At 38.4% G+C, this 17976-nt stretch overlaps 1 protein-coding gene across 1 annotated transcript in view; it reads left to right on the top strand.

Annotated features, from left to right (window-relative positions):
* Positions 1-17976, top strand: part of SCUBE1 (signal peptide, CUB domain and EGF like domain containing 1) — a 397419-nt gene that overhangs the window by 234065 nt on the left and 145378 nt on the right. The window contains exon 7 of the mRNA XM_089662778.1: positions 5607-5696. Within this exon, the coding sequence (XP_089518904.1) occupies positions 5607-5696 (90 nt within the window). The remainder of the gene's footprint in view (positions 1-5606; positions 5697-17976) is intronic.

Genomic DNA, 17976 nt, shown 5'->3' with positions numbered 1-17976 from the left:
TGATATCTGTGTCCCTGCTAGGGAGTTTTAAGCCGGCCAAAGATGGTTTGAATCTCACCCAGTTCAGCAGGAACCAGCCGAAATTCGATTCATGTATGGGCAGGCTGGTTGTACCCAAGTCAATCCATCAATTGAGGGTACCACCAGCATGTCGGATTTCCAGCTTGTGATTATTGCCAGTGGCTATAGCCACTGACAATAATCAGTGTATTCTACCAGCAGGGACAACTCTCTGCCCCCTAGCTGGCAGAATACAATAGGAATAATAGGAATTCTCCTTACTTTTTACATATTTCCACTCATTTCCTGTTGCATCTCTGGCACAGGAAGTGAAGGCAAACACATATAAACAGGTTTTAATGGGTTTCAACCCTTTCCTTCTCTATCCAAATAAAAAAAATAGGCTATATATACATTTTTTAAGTGCAAAGGTCTCACTACAGATAAGAGTGCTCCATCTCACCAGAATCTGCCAGTTTTAAAATTTTCAGTTTGTGTAAAATGATCATTTCATTTGCATGAACGAAACCAGACTACTATGAGCCATCAGCAGATGCCAGCCTTTACCTCCCATGATGCATTTCCACCTCTGGCTGAGGATGGTTGGTGATGTAGATCAAGAACAGGTGGAGTGCCATGTCCATATGACGATTAAACAGCCGTTTTTTTGTTTATCGTTTTATCTATTAATGTATGCATTTGCTTTTCACCACACGAGGCTAACTTTTCTCAGATCTACTCCCGCAAATTGTTATTACAATGGCCATGAAATTGTGTTTTACATTATAAAACAATTTTTTGACGTGTGTTTTCCTTGAATTGCCAAAACAGATCCTGTTAAAAGGGGAACTATACTGAAAGGTGTTTAGACTAAATGGTTATTTAAATATACACACCCGCATTCTGTTTATTGTTAATGCAGTGGAGTTGTATTTAAGAAAAACCAAGCTGTTCTGTTTTTGTATCGTCAATTAATAATGTTTTATACATGTTTACATCCTTGTCAATCCCATTGGAATCCCTATGTCCGCACCCCTCTTCTTCTGTTTGGTTGTTTTGGTTCCTTGTAATGTGTTTTAAGTTAGAGTAAGCTTTTTTTTTCTGTGGTTTTAATGTTTTTTTAATCCTTTTTATTTCGTTCTGAAAAACTCTGCTTTCTGGTGATGGTCCCTGATTGCCTGTCTTGTCTTAAAAAAAAAACACAAAAAAAAAAACCACAATATGCTGAAATGAAATAAGACAAACTCAAAAAGAGCCTCGTTTGCAGCCTGATCTAATCTAGAACGTGTCAAATGTCTTCACTCAACCATGTAGTGTTGCAGAGATAGGCAGCTGTCCTCTACACTCCCATGATCCTCCCTCCCTATCTTGTGGACTTGTATGGTGCTTATTTAAAGCCCATCTCAAACGTGTAGGTAGAATTTGACTGCAAGATAGGAGAGCAAAGTAAGAATTTTATTCAGTGTGCAGTCTCTTGAAGTATCCATTCTTCCCAGTGTGAAGAGTTTTGACTGTGTATGTTGACATGGGGAGACTGTAGACACCTGTTTTGATACTTAAAGTGATATTAAACCCAGAAGCAAACATTTATTATCTTGCAGCTTTTCACCAATTCTTAGATGTGATGGTCTCATTAGTTTTTTTTTGTAGGCTTCCTTTCTTCTATTTTCATCTGGTGATCTGGCCAGTCTGTTGTTTTTTTTCAAAAGAACAAGCTCTCTTGCAGATATCGGTTACAAGGATGAGACAAACTATTCAAAACTGGCAGGTGTGCTTACAATTATCAATTTTATTTAGTTCTGTAAAACCGCTATCTCAAAAAGAAAAAACCGATTGCTGGTATTGCCTCTAAAGCTGGAGTTTGGCTTTAATTTGTTAGTGTATTAAAATCTGCAAGTGCATCTAACACTCCCCTCCCCCCAGACGGACAATGCTGCTATCCAGTTTTGCTAAGTCATCCAGAGTGGGGCACTGTAATACAGGAAGAGTGTCACTGGCCAGATCTCCAGGTGAAAACAGCCTGAAAAACGAATGCACTTCACCACATCTAATGATTAGTAAGCTGCAAAATATTACATTTTTGGTTTTGGAACGAATACCGCTTTAAGGAGAACCTCTTACTATACCCATTCAGGGCAAAGTGACACGTCCTTCCACCACCCACTGATATCATATGCCCACTTCCTCACAACTCTGTTTGCTTTGCAGGAGCTCTGAGCCCGCTTCTTGAGTAATCTACATGTTGGTCTGTGTCAGACCTCACTCAGTATTAATGACCTTCTCCTGTCCCTCACGTGACAATGATTGGCCACTTAGAGCCATGCACTGCATCCAGGGAGGAAGGGGAGAAAGCCACGTCCTCCCCGCACTATAGCTGGGTACCATGTACTTGGTCATTGGAGTGCACCAATATACAAACAGAGTAGCAGGTGAGCAAAATGACAGTAAATATCTGTGGGTAACATAGTGCCCATTCAAAAGAGCCTGTCACTTAGCCCCGAGTGACCTGTTCTATTTCAGCATGTTTGGTACAAAACTGCATACAGTGTCTACTAATCCCCATGACCATGAGAAATATTTGCACATATCTCATACACAATGGTTACTTTAAAAGCTGTTACAGTTATAACAGAACAATTAAGGTGATAAGTGCTGTTTCTGAAGCTGATGAGTTTCTTGTCCTGCCTTACAGTATCAAATTCATTAGAAAGATGCTGCTATGATTTAAGCCTCATGACAAGTCTGCAAATCTGTGCAATGCTAGACAAATACACCTGTTACTTTTGTCTAATGCATTTGTCTGTTTGCTCACCTATCTTCCCCTGATTGTTATTCTATGTAGTGCATGAGACAACTCCCTGCTGTCAATCACAATTTAAAATGACAGACGATCTCCACTCAATTTATTTTTAATTCCTTATTCACCAGATCATACTAAGATGACTTGCAAAATCAAAATTAAAAAGCAAAATTAAAAAGGACTTTTACATTTTCCACAAAATTAATAATTTCAGTTTTGACTGGCTATCAGTAGGTTGAATCACTACTTATATCTCTTAATAGCACATGTGACCAGACTATGGATATAAAACTATTTATATGCTCTTAACAGACAGTAAACAATCCTTAAAATAAGCCCTCACTGAGCTCAGTAGCTGCAGGTAATCTTGAGAGATCAATCTTCAAATTTCACAGCAGAAGCATATAAAAATGGTAGCTCCTCTCCCTAATTTCCATTGGAAGCAGGGACTTGGCAGCCTGCCAGCCTACTAATGTAAACACATGGTAGGTGCTGTGTGCTTTTAGAAACTCAACTTCAAAATCCCTGTGTTGTGATCCTGGAAAATGAATTTCTCCACAGTACCTGCAGCTACAGAGGTCAGCCATGGCTTGGTTAAAAGCCCTTTTACCACTCATTAGAAATATGCAAATTTGTTAATGCCCATAGTCTGGTTTCAGTAGAGGAATTCATATCCCCATTCCCGTCCGGAAAACTATAATGAAAGTGTTATAGTCCACTGGGGAAGCTTGACATCATTCATTGTATTTGTATGGCTTTGAAAATTGGTGGAAGTTTTTTCTGAGATTATCCTCAAAATAGAGGCGGTATAAGAAGCCCATTAAGGATAAATCAAAAACTCTTAATTTAGCCTTTAAATGCTTGTGTCACATCCTCTCTAGGTTATAAAGAAGAGGAGAGGGGTAGATGTTCTGTAGTCTTAACACACTTCCTGGGCTAGAGTGACAGCACTGTTCTTCTCAATAGAACATTACTGGGATATCTTAGATTTAGTTAATTTTTATAACCTTCGTGGAGAAAAACACAACTAAAAACCATATTGTAACAACAAATATATTGACTCAATACATTTGAAAATATGTTGGTGAACCCTGTCTAGCTCAATAGCTGAGTATGCACAATGTTCTATACATGTTCAGTGTATTCAAGGTGTCCATGTGTTGCTCCCAATGTTACTATGAATGTCACTGCTCCAAGTCTGAGCACTTTATATATGCAAGTAAACAAAACATTTCCTTATAGAAATATGGGGACTGCCATTGAAGGCCTCCTTCTAAAAACTGCCTGGTCAGTGACTGACCCTTTGACTTCATTACTTTTCAGTGCTTTATTCTGAAAAAGTATGCACATCGGGAAAGTCAAAATAAAGGCAGCAATCCGTAGCCACATATGTGTTTGGGATCAGTGACTCAGAGTTTTGTTGCAAAAGGATCACCATGGCAGCCAGACAACTAACACTTTTTGGAAGGGAAAATCAGAAATGGTAGCCACCATTTTTATCTTAGAAAAGATTTACTTTGAGCACAAGAGACACTCTCACCTTATCCATTCAGAGTATTGCGGCAGTGGGGGAGATTTACTAAAACTGGAGCACTCCGAATCAGCTGTGCAAGGTAGCCAATCAGTTTCTAACTTCTGCTTGTTCATTTAAGCTTTGGTAGTAAAAACTGGAAGCTGACTGATATCTTTGCAGAGCTGCACCAGATTTTGCACTCGCTAGTTTTAGTAAATAACCTCCAGTGTGCGTGCATGCAAAATTCAACTCTCTGCCAGGCAATACTCTCTGCCAAGTAATGTTGCAGCAGGTAGGACCTAATAGCCAAAATACATGTTAGCTTAAACCTTTGCTTCACTAGCAAATAGAAAAATAACATTGGAGTGTTTTTAACCTAAGGGCATCAATTCAACAGCATAATTGCAAATCATCTTAATTATTGATTTATATGAATTTTTGTGACAAAAAAAATTGTGTGGAGTTGTCCATTAAGCAAGGCATTGCAATACTTATTTGCTACAGACCTTCTTTTCTTCCCATCAATAACCGTTCATTTTGTCTAATTCCTTCCTTGTCTATAACAACCTATTGATCCTAAGTCACTCTTGCTAGTTTTATGTATTCCTAACTTGTTCTAGATGATAAGAAACTTTATTTTTTTCCTTCTCATGTTGCGATATGCTTATTAAAACAAAATTTAAAAAAAAACAACAACTTACTTTTCTTCCTTATGCTGCTTTTTCTTGCTTCACTGCATGTCAACCAATTATAAAAATCTTATTTGTTTGCGACATCTGAATGTCTACTTAAATGTATCCATAGACAACAGGCAACCAGCACTGCCCAAACGATCTTCTCTTCTTTCTCTTTTTTTTTATTTTGTCATGGTTGGTTTAAGTGCATGCTGTGTGTGCCTTTTTTATTATTTTTTTCCCTGTGTCACGTTATTAAAAGGTCTCATCTTTTAATGTTTCATAATCATCCATCACCGGACTTTGCTACTCACACTGTGGTTTCATTCTTGGTTCTTGAAAACCTAGATGTCTTTACTTCTGTCCACTGCCTTGTTTGTTATTAATAGGTTTGTTTCCATGTGTATAACTCCATCCATATTTCTGCAGCCACTAATTATACTCCTGGTGGGCTTTGGCAGGGTGGGATGGTGGGGATTAACACTTTTGTTGAACCGTTTTCATACCTTCACTACTGGCTTTTTTCAGCTACAGTTGTGCACATTGCCAAGCTCTGGTTAGTAGATTCGGGCTTTCTGATTAACCAAATGCTCCATGTTTTTCCTTAATTGTGTTTTAGAAAAGGATGAGGCTGCAATTGAGAGTTCTGAGTACAATTCCACGTCAGTAACTGATGTGGACAAGCGGGTGAAACGGCGACTCCTTATGGGTAAAAATTTTCTTCCACTTTTCTGCTTATACAAAAATGTGTGCTCTCTATCTCTGTGTGAGTGTGATTGTGTATGTGATATCACAGAAGCGATACTGAATCAGATTGTGCTTTAAAGAGAGTTGTCTGTGATATAATTGTCTTGATTTAACCTCCTTTTTTCCAGGGTTAAGATTTCTTAGATTGAAGTCTCGTTCCTCTAAAGATTACACGTTTTTTTTTTTTTTTTTTGCTTCTTTCTTCAAGGGATATTCCATCCCTGGGCAGCAATGATGGGTATATCCAGTCTATTCAGAAAGAATTATAAAGCTCTAGGTTGACTTTGGCATGTTGACCAACCACCATATTGTTAAATGGGATTGCAAAGAAATCCTCAGTTGTTCTGGAGTACTATGTATATAGAGAGATTTCCCCTACTTCCAAAGCACTTGGGAGTTCTCAATACAGAAAGTTAAAATTAAATTTTTTCCCCTGTAAATTCAGGTGGCGAATTTTGGCATTATGTTGTGTCACATAGGGGATGGTAAAACATATAAATCCTTTTTGCTGCTAGAGTCAAATTTGAGTTTTCTTTTATTTTTATTACAAATGTCCTAACATTTTTTTTGCCATCCCCACTTTGGACATGACATGCATTATAAAACATTGGGCTAGATTATTCCTGTATTGCTATGTATTGCTATGTAATTCATTTTGGATAGACTACCAATCTAATTTAATACAGAAGATGAAAGGTTTAATTACACAAGTTCCAAGACCTGTAAATATTAAAGTAGAACTATAGACAAAACTTTCTTTTTCATTTTGGATAGAGTAAAGGGAGGGTTATAACCCATCAGATTTTTTTTTGCCATTCTCCCATTGTGGAGATTTCCCTTCAGTTCCTGTCTCATAGCCAGAATAGGAAGCAAGAGGAAATCCCTGAAAAGTATGGGAATTCCTTGGGGACCCCAAGGTCACCAGAACTAGTGTCCTTATTGGAAGATTTTCCCTCGATTTACTTTTCTGGGGACAACCCACAATTTGTGATTTTCTTTTACTTGCACTTTCAGTGATAATAGTAAATAGGAAAAATAGGGTACATCTCCTTATCGGAGAGCACAGACAGCAATAAAAACTGACAGGTTTTCTAAGCCATCCCTACTCTGTCCAAAACTAAAAAAAAAAGTTTTTGCCTTTAGTTGTACTTTAATTTAAACTAGAAAAGCTACAATTTCTTGGGAAATTGTGTGAAGTGTTCTTGCCTCCACCAGTAGTCTACAACTGGAGTGGGTGGAGTAACTGGGTGGAGTGGCTTGTCACTCTGCTGCCTGCTCACACACCTGGGTTCCTATGGCAACTCACTCTACAGCAAGGGCAGAGAAGAGCGGTTAAAAACAAACTGCTCCAACTTGCTCACTTCACTGGCGGTTGCCATCTTCAAATGGTTGTAGTTTAAAAATTATAAATCCTACACTGAAGAGCTTTATATTGTGAGAATCACAAGACCCAGACATTTTGATGCATAGTATGTCTCTGAAATATTAAAAATGAAGGCACAGTCGCAGTTTAGAAATTTGAGGTGGCTAGAGTGGAGTTTCAATTAATGTCAATGGGCGACGTGAGTTGCAAACAAATGGTCATATTGTGAAAACTATCAGGACTATGGCTTAGCCGTGGACATTTTAGTGGCAGCAGGGATAGCTGAACGATTTGATATAAGATTTGTGTAGGTGGGCTTGAAAATGAGGGAGTGATGGCAGTTTTGAAATCATGTCCTGATTTTTCAGCTCACACTCTAGCTTTTGTCAGCTCTCACTCTAGTTTTGAACATTCCGCCATTCATTCCTATGGGACCAATTTCACCACAAAAACGCTGATATTTCGTGAACCATTCTGCGAAACGTTCCACAAAGTAATAGCACACCAGTCGGGAACAATCTGCACGTTTCGGTATATTACTGTCTATGTAGTGTAAAAACTGTGGGAGGAGTTAGGGTGGTAAATTTGGCTATAATAGTAAGAATATATATGTGAGATAACAGTAAGTGGTCTTGCCGTGCAAGAACACTTAATTAGAAAACGTTTTAGTTAAAAGTATTCAAGATTTACACTACCTTGATAGTTAGCTATTACACCTATACTATATAGCCACAAATATGTTGATACACATCTTTAAATTGAGTTCAGGTGTTTCAGTGGAGGATTCTGTTAGTAAAACAACATACACAGACCTTTTTGACAATTGTGTATTTTTAACCGCCTGACAGTTTGGGGAAGGCCCTTTTTTGTTTCAGCTTGACTGATTTTCTGTGAACAAAGCCAGGTCCATAAATACATGGTTTGATGTGAAGGATACCCTATGGTCTACACAGTGCCCTGACCTAAACCCTATTGATCGCTTCTGGGTTGAATTGGAATCCTTACTGCAAACCAGGAATTCCTGATCTTCATCAGTACCTGACCTCACATATAGCACAAATTTCTACAGCGACTCTCAAAATCTTGCTGAATATATTCCCTGCAGCATGGAGGCTGTTATTGTTGCAAAGGCTGGTCAACTTCATGATTTTGTAATAGTATGTCAATCTAGTTTATTTATGTGTGATGGTCAGGAGCTCACAAACCTTTGACCATATAGTATATCTATAGCCATCACAGATCAAGGTCTAACTTTGAGTCAAGGAGCACAGTTGTCATACACTAATCTGGCAAAATAGAGTTTTATCTATATTGCAGTATTGTTTCAAAATTACTTTTTGCCTGGATAAATGCACACACATGAATAGATGGCACATGACCTGTATGGCAGCTGCAATTGCTGACCTTTTTGTAGGGCCATGCTTTGAGGCATAAATCTTCATTTTTGTTACACTGTTGTAACTGAAGTAGTGATCACATGATTGTTTGGTTTCCAACCATCAGTGAGGACCCTACTTGTCAGTGACAGTCAGGATTGAGAGTTATGGGTTGTTTATTATTTTATCCCCAGCACGGAGCACGGTACTGGGGAATGTTAACAGGTTGCTGTCAAAAAGGGAATAATCAGAATGAAAGCAATTGAGGGGGATTTCCAAGATCTAGGGATGGCTGCTTTCACTGCTGAGAAAATTACAGGGAACCATTTTTTGATGAATTTGGTTATTTGGAATTATTGTGAATCTAAATTCTCCGGAGTCAGTAGGTTATTTTGCTAAGGTGCCCTTTTCAGTAGTTACCTGACTGCATGATTTCTTAACTGGAATGTTTAATGTAATGCTCCAGAAGGATTGGACTTTTTTAACTCACATAAGTGGAAAAACTCTTGCATCTGGAAGGAATATTTGTACACCAGAAAAGTTAAACAGTGATAGCTATTCAGTGGAAAAATAGCGGGAAGAATTGCAGTTTTCCTCAATGGGCTCTGGCTAGCTCCCTTTTTTAGAGTGTTTATTTGAACACGCGTACCAAGAATTTTGCTTTGACGTTGCTGTGATTCACCAGCTTAGGAATCTCGGACAGTTGGGTCCTCCCAGGAAGCTAATGACTGTCTTTTTTCCATTTATATTCATAAGCGGATCTTGTAGCAAGTCATAGATTCCTATTCATTGTCATGCTTTCTGTTCAGTGAAGACTTTCCTAAGGAACAGCAAGTTGGCGCCATTGGCATTACTGGAATTATGAGATATTTATTTAAAGTGAACCTGAATTCAAGAAACAAAAATGTTCTATCTAATAGGAAGTATATAGAAAGGTTAGCTTGGCCTGAGCAGTATCCTAAAAGTTTTTTTGTCTTCCTAAAAAATTGTGGTGCACTTCTGTGCTTAGTCAGTCCAGTGCTAGATCATCTATGGTACTGCTTACTCTGTTTTGCTAGTATTGCCAAATTAACTGCAGGGATGGGGATGGAACATGGAGCTTTTTTTTTTTATTTTTGCTCATGGTTTACTTTGAAATAAACCTGTGGTGTGCTCACCCAGGGCAAATAGTTTCCCTCCATCAGCCATTTTATTCCACAACTGCCTTTTTTTTTAATAGGGAATATATTTGGCAGTATTATAGTCTTCCTTTTACTTGGTGAATGCTTCATGTTCAGGGATATTTTGTAGGTTGCTTTGCATGTGATACATGTTAAGATCTGCCCACATATTTTTAATGATCGTCTGGAGACTTTTGAAGGCTGTTTCCATACTTTTAATATTTCAGTGAAATAGTTATTAGTTCATAGGATTTTGAGGTGTGTTTACGATCATTGTCTTGTTGGAAAATCCACCCTCTTTTTTCACCTTCAGTTTTTTCAATGACTGTGTAACATTATCCTTTAAATTTCTTAGAACTTGGTAAGTATGTCTCTGCACAGACAATACTTTCTGTGCCACTAGATGCTACACAGCTATAAAACATAAAAGTTCTTCATGCCTAACAGTTGGAGAACTGTCTTTATCTCTAAAAATTTCTCCTTTTTTTTTTTCTTTTCAAAATATACTTCTGTTGTCAAAGAGCTCATTCTGGGTTTCATGTAATGACAGCACTTGGTTCCAAATTGCCTCTGCCTTATCTAGGTGGTTTAGTGCATATGGATGTTGATTTTTGTGTTAAGATCTAGGTAAGCATTCTTTCTCTTGAAGCAGATCATATTTATGGAAATCACGGAGGACCACTACACAATTTTTTTAAACACTTACAAACCTTGGTGGCCCTTAGAAGTGATAGAAGGATTTAGCTTTGCATACCCAGTAGGTCTACTAACCGTTCTAATGATGATATTTTTTGGCCCTCCCCATCCTTTTTTGGCTTCAGCAAATAAATGTATCTATCTTTTTTTATTCAGATTCTAGATAGTGGAAACTGCAAGCAGGAAGCTGTATTTCTTTATAGCCTCTCATGCTTTGTAAGAGTCAATTATCTTTATTTTCAGAACTGTACTCGGCTGCTTTGAAAGGCTATGACTGCTGGATGTAAGCCTAACAGCTTAAGATCTTTTAGGGGTCAGAAAGTTCTGTGACATTAAGAAAAAATAACGAAGCTGATCAACCGGAAGAATGTCCAAAGTTTTGCACAGGTGTTATGTCGTTTTTGTTTTAGTCTTCAGTAATGCTGGATTCACACCTTTGCAGTCAGTGCATTAGTGCACATATGGCGGTAAGGCAGTCCACTCATTTTAGTCTGAAAACAGATCATTTAATGCACATACACCTTTTTCCCATATTTAACAAATTAATAATTATTAATGAATGTTATGTTTTGAATGGAGCGCTCCCTTGATCACTGTTTATTGATGAGCATGCGTAAAACTCATCTGTTCGTCTTTATTTATGAAATTCTGAAAGGCATCTGCTCCTGATTAGTGAAAATAAAATCTTTTAATGAGTGCATTGCTGCAGCATTTCTAGTCTGGGTTGTTTAACCTCTGCCATTTTTCTTTACGTTTGGGGCTTTCTTGTCCTGTCTGGGGCAGTTGCTTAGTAACTTTTTTTGTTATAGTTTTTTTTAACTCTCAGGTGTGTGTAAGCTTGCTGAAAATGATACTGGGTTTTTTAAGCAAGTATGGTGGTTAAAGTGGACCTTAATTGGATAACATGCTCATGAACCACCTGAACTGAATGCCGGGCAAAGCAGCAAGTTCACTTTAGTTCTGGCTTCCCAGCTGCTTATACCTACCATCACTTCACTCTGCCATCATTATATGTGATAAAGAAGTTGAGAAGAAGCTCCAAATGAAAGTTTAAATGGCTTTCGGTGTGGTGAGAGTAGGGTAAGGGTAAATATCAGTAGATGGGTAGGAAGTGATTAAAACGGTGTTAAGCACAAAAGCAAACATTTAATGTATATAGCAGTTTACCAATTCTTATATGTGATAGCTGCATTCATTTTTTTTTTCGGCTTTCTTTCTTTCAGCTGGTGATGTTGCCAGTAATTCTGATGTTTTTCACCAGAACAAGCTGATCAGGATATGCAACAGCTAGAGGGTTGAGACAAACCATTTAACACTGACAGAGATGCTTACAATGATCAGCTTTATTTATGTAAAACCTTTATCCCAAAAGAAAAAACTGTCTTCTGTAACTGCTTATAATGTGTTAGCTGGAATTCAGTTTGTTAGTATGTCTAAATCTGCTAGTTCATCTAATACAACCCTCCCCCAAGAATGACTATGCTGCTGTCCAAAGCCCACCCCACCCCCCCCCCCCGTGTTTTCCATCCAGAGAGGGAGCACTGTAATACAATACTGGCCGGATCACTAAGTGAAAAAAAGAGGGAAAAATGTCTTAACAAGAAAATTACTGCAGCTAGCAAATCTAATGATTGGAAAGCTGAAATATATTACATTTTGGTCTTAATACCACTTTAACCCATAATTTTGGATTCCCAGCTTGGATGCAGGAAAGTAGTAGCTAGGAAGTGTATCAGTGTGGGTAAGGGTGGTGTTCTTTTTAAGAGAATCAGTTTTTTCCTGAATGGGTCACTTTAAACCCCTCTCCCTTTAGGTGTGTTGACAGCTCTATCACAGAGGACATAAGGATGTGGGCTTTCCCTGAGAAAGGCTTAAAAGAGAAGAATGGCCAAAGCTGTTTTGGCTATACTTATCCCATGGGTCAAAGGCGTGCACTTCGTTCTGTACTACTGTGACCCATTTTCAGCTAAAGCCCGCAGCTGGCTGACATAACTCAGCCGGTCCAGGCTCAGGAAAGATTGCAACTTTACAGTTGGGACCCACTCAGATGCCTGGACCAGCAGATGGCTCAGCCTCTCAGCAAGCCACTGAGAGCCTGAGCTAGGCACTCCCACCCCCTACACAGCCCTGCGCTCCAGTGAGCACTGGAGAGGCAGAGAAAAGAGCTGGTGACTGACAGTCACTTGTTCTCTACAGAGTGAAGACCAAAAGCTGAGTGATTGGCGTGTTTGATCCCTACATCCTCAGTCTTAGAGCCAGTGGGGGAGCAGAGGTGTCAAAGGTTGCTTTTTGCAGAAACACTTCTTGGGCAAGGCAACAGTGTGTCTCAGCTTCCCACTGCTGTACTGTAGAGCCAGTGGGGGACAGATGCAGCATGGATCAATGTCACTTCCATCTAGGTGGGTTTGATTTTTTTTTTTTTTTTTATATTCCTGAACTTCTCTTTTCATTTTTTGCTACAGGCTGAAAACTTTATTTCTGAATAATCTATTTTGAATAAATGTAATTTGTTGTAAAGAATATATGATGTTTTTTTGGTATAGTAAAGTGGTTTGTGCAGTGTGTGTTTTATATTTATAAGGCCTCTTGCAAACGGTACTGATATATTTGAGCATCTACTTTTTTTCTTAAATGTAATTTCAGGCGCTTGTTTTGCATGTATTTATGCACAATATTTATGCTTATATGCATGTTTTTTCACGTATTTGCGCCCTAGCGGCGTAAATTTCTGACCAATAATGCAGATTTTCTGATTTTTTTTTTTTAAGAAATATGTGGTGCTTATTTACGTGATTGTGTGCAAAGGCACATTGTAAAAAAAATGCTGCTCTGAGCTTTTTCAAGCTGCAGTGTGCAAGAGGCCTTAGCGAAAAAAAATTGTCAAGAGTAAAATATCACATACTTATATTTATCGTTATTATGCATTCTAACTTTAAGCCCTAGTTCACACTGGTGTGACTTGTCATACAATTTGACATTTTCAAGGAAGATTTCTCTGCAGTGGAACATTTTTCTACAGTACAGCAGTGGGAAGCTGAGACACACTGTTGCCTTGCCCAAGAAGTGTTTCTGCAAAAAGCAACCTTTGACACCTCTGCTCCCTTGTAGCTTTCCTCCAACACAGCCAAAGCTGAAACAGTCATCAGGCAGGGTGTAGGATGATATCAGTCCAAGTCATTTACAGTGCTCGGGCCTAGAACTGCTTGCTAGGCCCAGCCACCATCATTGTGACAGTGCACAAGCATATGACATGCTCCCCTATACCCTGAAGTGACAGGTATTCTTACTGACTGTCGGTGACCAAGGAGTTGCAAGCATCTCTTTAAAGTGACGCAAAAAAAAAAAATGTGTATTCTTAACTCTAAAAAAGTACCTTCTATTGCTGTCAGCCTTTTCCAAATTTCCACATTCCTTTTTTTTGCCTGTTGTGATGCAACTGCCTGTTAGAGGCTGGCTGCGTTCATTCTCCATGGTCCCACTCTATGCAGGCATGTAGCCAACCTTTCTTCCTCACTCCTGAGATGGATTAGGGACTATCTACGTGATTTTTAGTGTGCACAGAGCAGTGCACATGACTGCAATGAGCTTGACTTGCCTGTTCCAAACAAACAGAAGTGAGGGGGAAAATGAGAGGTTTGGGATCTAACAGGGTACCTTACAAGGAGGCAGAACAATATGGTAAGGCTGGCTATACATTATACAAATTTCTTCTACAGTTTTCTGTTAGATTTACCAAAAACCGTATCATATGAGGTGAAACCTAAACATAATTTTAATTTGTATCTATACAGGCAGGCCCTTGCACTACATAGTTATTTAGAATTAAGGTAAAAGTAAAGTAAATTGTACAGAAAATTGTATAATGTACGGCCAGTGTCACTAAACTCACATCATAAAGAACTATCAATAAATGCTGTGTTACATGCTGTTCATACTCATTCTGCAAAAAACCTGGTTGATCTACTGTTCTCTATCATTCCCTTCTGTCCATGTCTGCAGTGCAGCTGGGGAGTTTGCAGAGCAGTGTTGGCAGCTACTGCACATGCTAAGTTTTCAGTGAGTTTCTATGCTGAGTATTTCCTCCCTGTCACATCTGAGCAGCCCATGTGACTATAGAGTCACACATGTGGGTGTGTACACAGTGGTAAATGACAATCCGCTCCCTCCCCCCTCCTCCATGCTCACTACCCAGGTAAACACAATAGGGGTGGGTTATTACAATATTACATCTTGACTGATGGAGGGTTCACCGCTCTGTTATTTTAAGACATCGGCTGAAGGGGTGTGATACAGCCTGTGACTGACAGAAATCTGTCCAAAATTAATAAATATTTGATTTCAAATATATATTTGTATGACAATTTAAAAGTTTATTGATATTATTTATTTTTACTCTGTATTCCAAAGGCTGTTTTTTAAATGTATTTTTATTTTGAACATGTGACCAACAGCAGAGGACTAGAAGCTCCTTCTGCTTATGTTTTCCTGCAGACTGGGAAAGATTTAGGTCACGTGACAGCTGTATATCGATTAGGAAAAAGGTACTTAGATTTGTTTTAAATTAAAATAATTACAGAGCCATCATCCACATACAGAAAGAGAAGAAATAATGTACATTACACAGTGTGTGTTTATTATCACTTTAAGAAACAATTTAATGAAAAATGAATTCCAGGGTGATAAAGTAGTAGATGCGTATGGATAATTTTTTAAGACTATAATTTGTTATTATGTTTATTTACACTTTATTTAAATTCCTGTCTGAGTACTCCCCATTTCTTGTACTGCTCTCAAGGACAGGAAGTGGCCCAATAGGGTCACAGAGAAATAAAACCAGAAATTTTAACTCTTGTCCACTCTATTAAAATGTGAAAGTAAATCAATTGGAGTTATGCCTTAAACTAGTTTGTTGAAAATAATATCTCATGCCAAACTTGGGATACATGGAATGTCAGAACGGAAGATGGAATTTAAAAAATAATCCCTGTGCTTTCTGTGACTGTATTATCCAAAGATAAATAAGTGGTTTGTTAGTTCAGCTTCCATTACAGAGGACAAACATATTGTTAGGCCATATTTACGAAAAGGTCTTTTTCTTATGGAGTATCTTTTTCAGACAAAACTCTGTGTTTACTCTCGTGAAAATTCTGTGACTCGTCATCTTTGATGTCCCACCTTCATTGTTGGATTCCATTTGAAAAGGATTAAAGGAATGTCTTCTATCCTTGCCACAGATGTAATTTGTACTCACCCCCCTTCAATAAGTGCCTTGTCATGTTCCCAGATCAAGCTGGCCACCCCCTCCGGCCACGTTGGGGGATTTCAAAAATGAACTTCTGTGTGGTTAATGTTTTGCTTTCAGGTCACTGCTTTATTTTGCAGCTATTGATGTGGAGGCAATTAGGATGTAAAGATGTTTGTACAGCAAGGTAGGATGGATTGAAGCGTTCAAACGACCTGCGGGGAAAGTCTTGAAAACAATTTGTACAATGAAATTGTCTATTTCCCATTTTAACAAGTTGTTATAGAAGGCTGCAGTTGTCGTTCTTCCTCAAAGGATTGTTGATTCGAGAGGCATGCACTGTTTTCAAGGAAAATGGAGCCTATTGACGGGGAAAGCACACTATATTTTAGCTCTAACAAAGCATAACGTATTTAGCTCTGTAAATAGTTTGTACCCTTTATTTGTAATGATTTAACCCTATTTTACAGTATATCCAGGACTCTACAAGTCCTACATGACCTACATGTTAAAGAAAAAAAAAATAAAACAAAAAAACTTTTAAAGGTTGTCTAAACCTAGATACACAAATGTAATATATTGTAGTATACCAGTCCACAGATATATTGGCTGCATATTTTTTTTGTTTTCAAGCTAAAAATATATTTGTAAGTACAGAAAATACCAGTTGATCTTGCCAAAATTGAACTGAAACAACAAACAGTGTTATATTTCTTCCAAGATATCTTTTGTAAACCACAAATCCCCCTGTCCTCCATTTAATTGGAATGGAGCGGAAGGCATGCTTGTAGTCCAAATCAAGTGCGTGTTGCCACCATAGGGACAGGTGTGTTATTTGCAGGATTACTAAGTGAAAATAAAGGAACAATAGCTGAAAATAAAGAAAAAAAATAAATGCAATTACCACATATCCAAGAACTGATGAGCTGCAATGTACATTTTTGTTTTGGTTGAGATACTCTTTCATACGTATTTGCTATTTTTATTATTAGTAATTTCACATCACATCTGCATTGTTCTCAGATCTATCAATAGGAAGAACCTGCATAACTAAACACTGAGAACCCTGCCACAGAGTACTAAAAATTCCACTCCAGACAAAATTAAAGTTCATGAAGAGCCAAATTTTTTTTTCTTCGTCCAATGAGAGACACAGTAATTTAGTAATTTTGAAACAGATGAGATGGACACTGGCAAAAAAAAATGATGAAGGCCATTTTCCAAATGACCCATCTTTAATTTTCATTTGTCAGTTTTTGCAACTCTCCTTTGAGCTTGGACACTTTTCCCTCAGCTCTGCTGATAAAGTCTAAATATATTTTGCAAGCCTTTTTATTCTTATTTTTTTTTTCTTCAGTCAAGATGCTCGGTACAATGTAGTTGTTTTTTTCTTTGGTGACTTCAATCATAAATGCTGACTAAGTCAGTCTCTATCGGCATAACCTCGGTAAGGGTGTACCAAGAACCAACTGGATTAGATGAGGGGCTAGCCTTGGCACTGTTGTGCTTTCCAGACCTTTGTGTGTTCATTAACCGCGGAGCGCTTCCTGGGTCAAGAGTCTTGGCACAACCTCTGGTGTGACCCTATGTCTGAAGGTCAGCCAGACTGAAGCACTGGGAGCTACCTCATTGTTGGAACTGTTGGACCCAATTATAAAATCACCCCCTTCTTACCACAATAATTTTTAAGGTTGTGTTAGGGCTGGGGTTTGAACATGCAGCCTCTGTGATGTCTGAGGGGGTGCACTCTCTGCTGTACATGTCGTCAAACCAAGGCCACCTTCACTGACTTGTGACAGTGGTTGGCCAGTTACACCATGCTGTCAATGATACGTGACTATGGCACTCTCCGCCTCACCCTGCACCAAGATTTTTCAGTTCCCAGGACCACAGTCAAGTGCCAGCAGACTGAGAGCATTTGATGCTGGGTTTGGTTAACCAAGCAATTAACTTTTCACAATGCCACCAGATATTTTTATTGTGAAATTTCAAAGATTCACAGTATTAGTGATAGCAGTTATGAGAGGATGAGAGATGCCACACCACTAGTTCAACAGGTGAATAGAAATATGAATGGCCTTATCCTTGAGCTCCTCCTGAGCCCCATCTCTGATGCATTTTACCCTGCCCATCGAGGCCTAATCATAGAGATGAAGAAGTAGAACAATTTATACCATCAGCCACTCGTAAAGCATAAGATTAATTGTGCAGGCAACACATGGAAATGGTGCTGAAAAAAAGTTTTTAAAGAGATAGCTGTCACCTGACAATGATGTAACCAGATTATGATGACATATTGAAAAAAATGTAAGTAATCCACTAAATATGTAAGACATTTTTTCTTTTTTTAAAGCTCATTTAAAATGGTCCAGACTTTTTTGAAACCTATTGCTGCCATTGATAAG

The sequence above is a fragment of the Staurois parvus genome, unplaced genomic scaffold (genome assembly GCF_062004578.1).
Source record: "Staurois parvus isolate SC_StPar_1 unplaced genomic scaffold, SC_StPar_1.0 ptg001539l, whole genome shotgun sequence".
In the NCBI taxonomy this organism is placed as follows: Eukaryota; Metazoa; Chordata; class Amphibia; order Anura; family Ranidae; genus Staurois; species Staurois parvus.
Note: the sequence above shows the minus strand (reverse complement) of the source record. Positions and strands in the feature narration are given on the sequence as shown.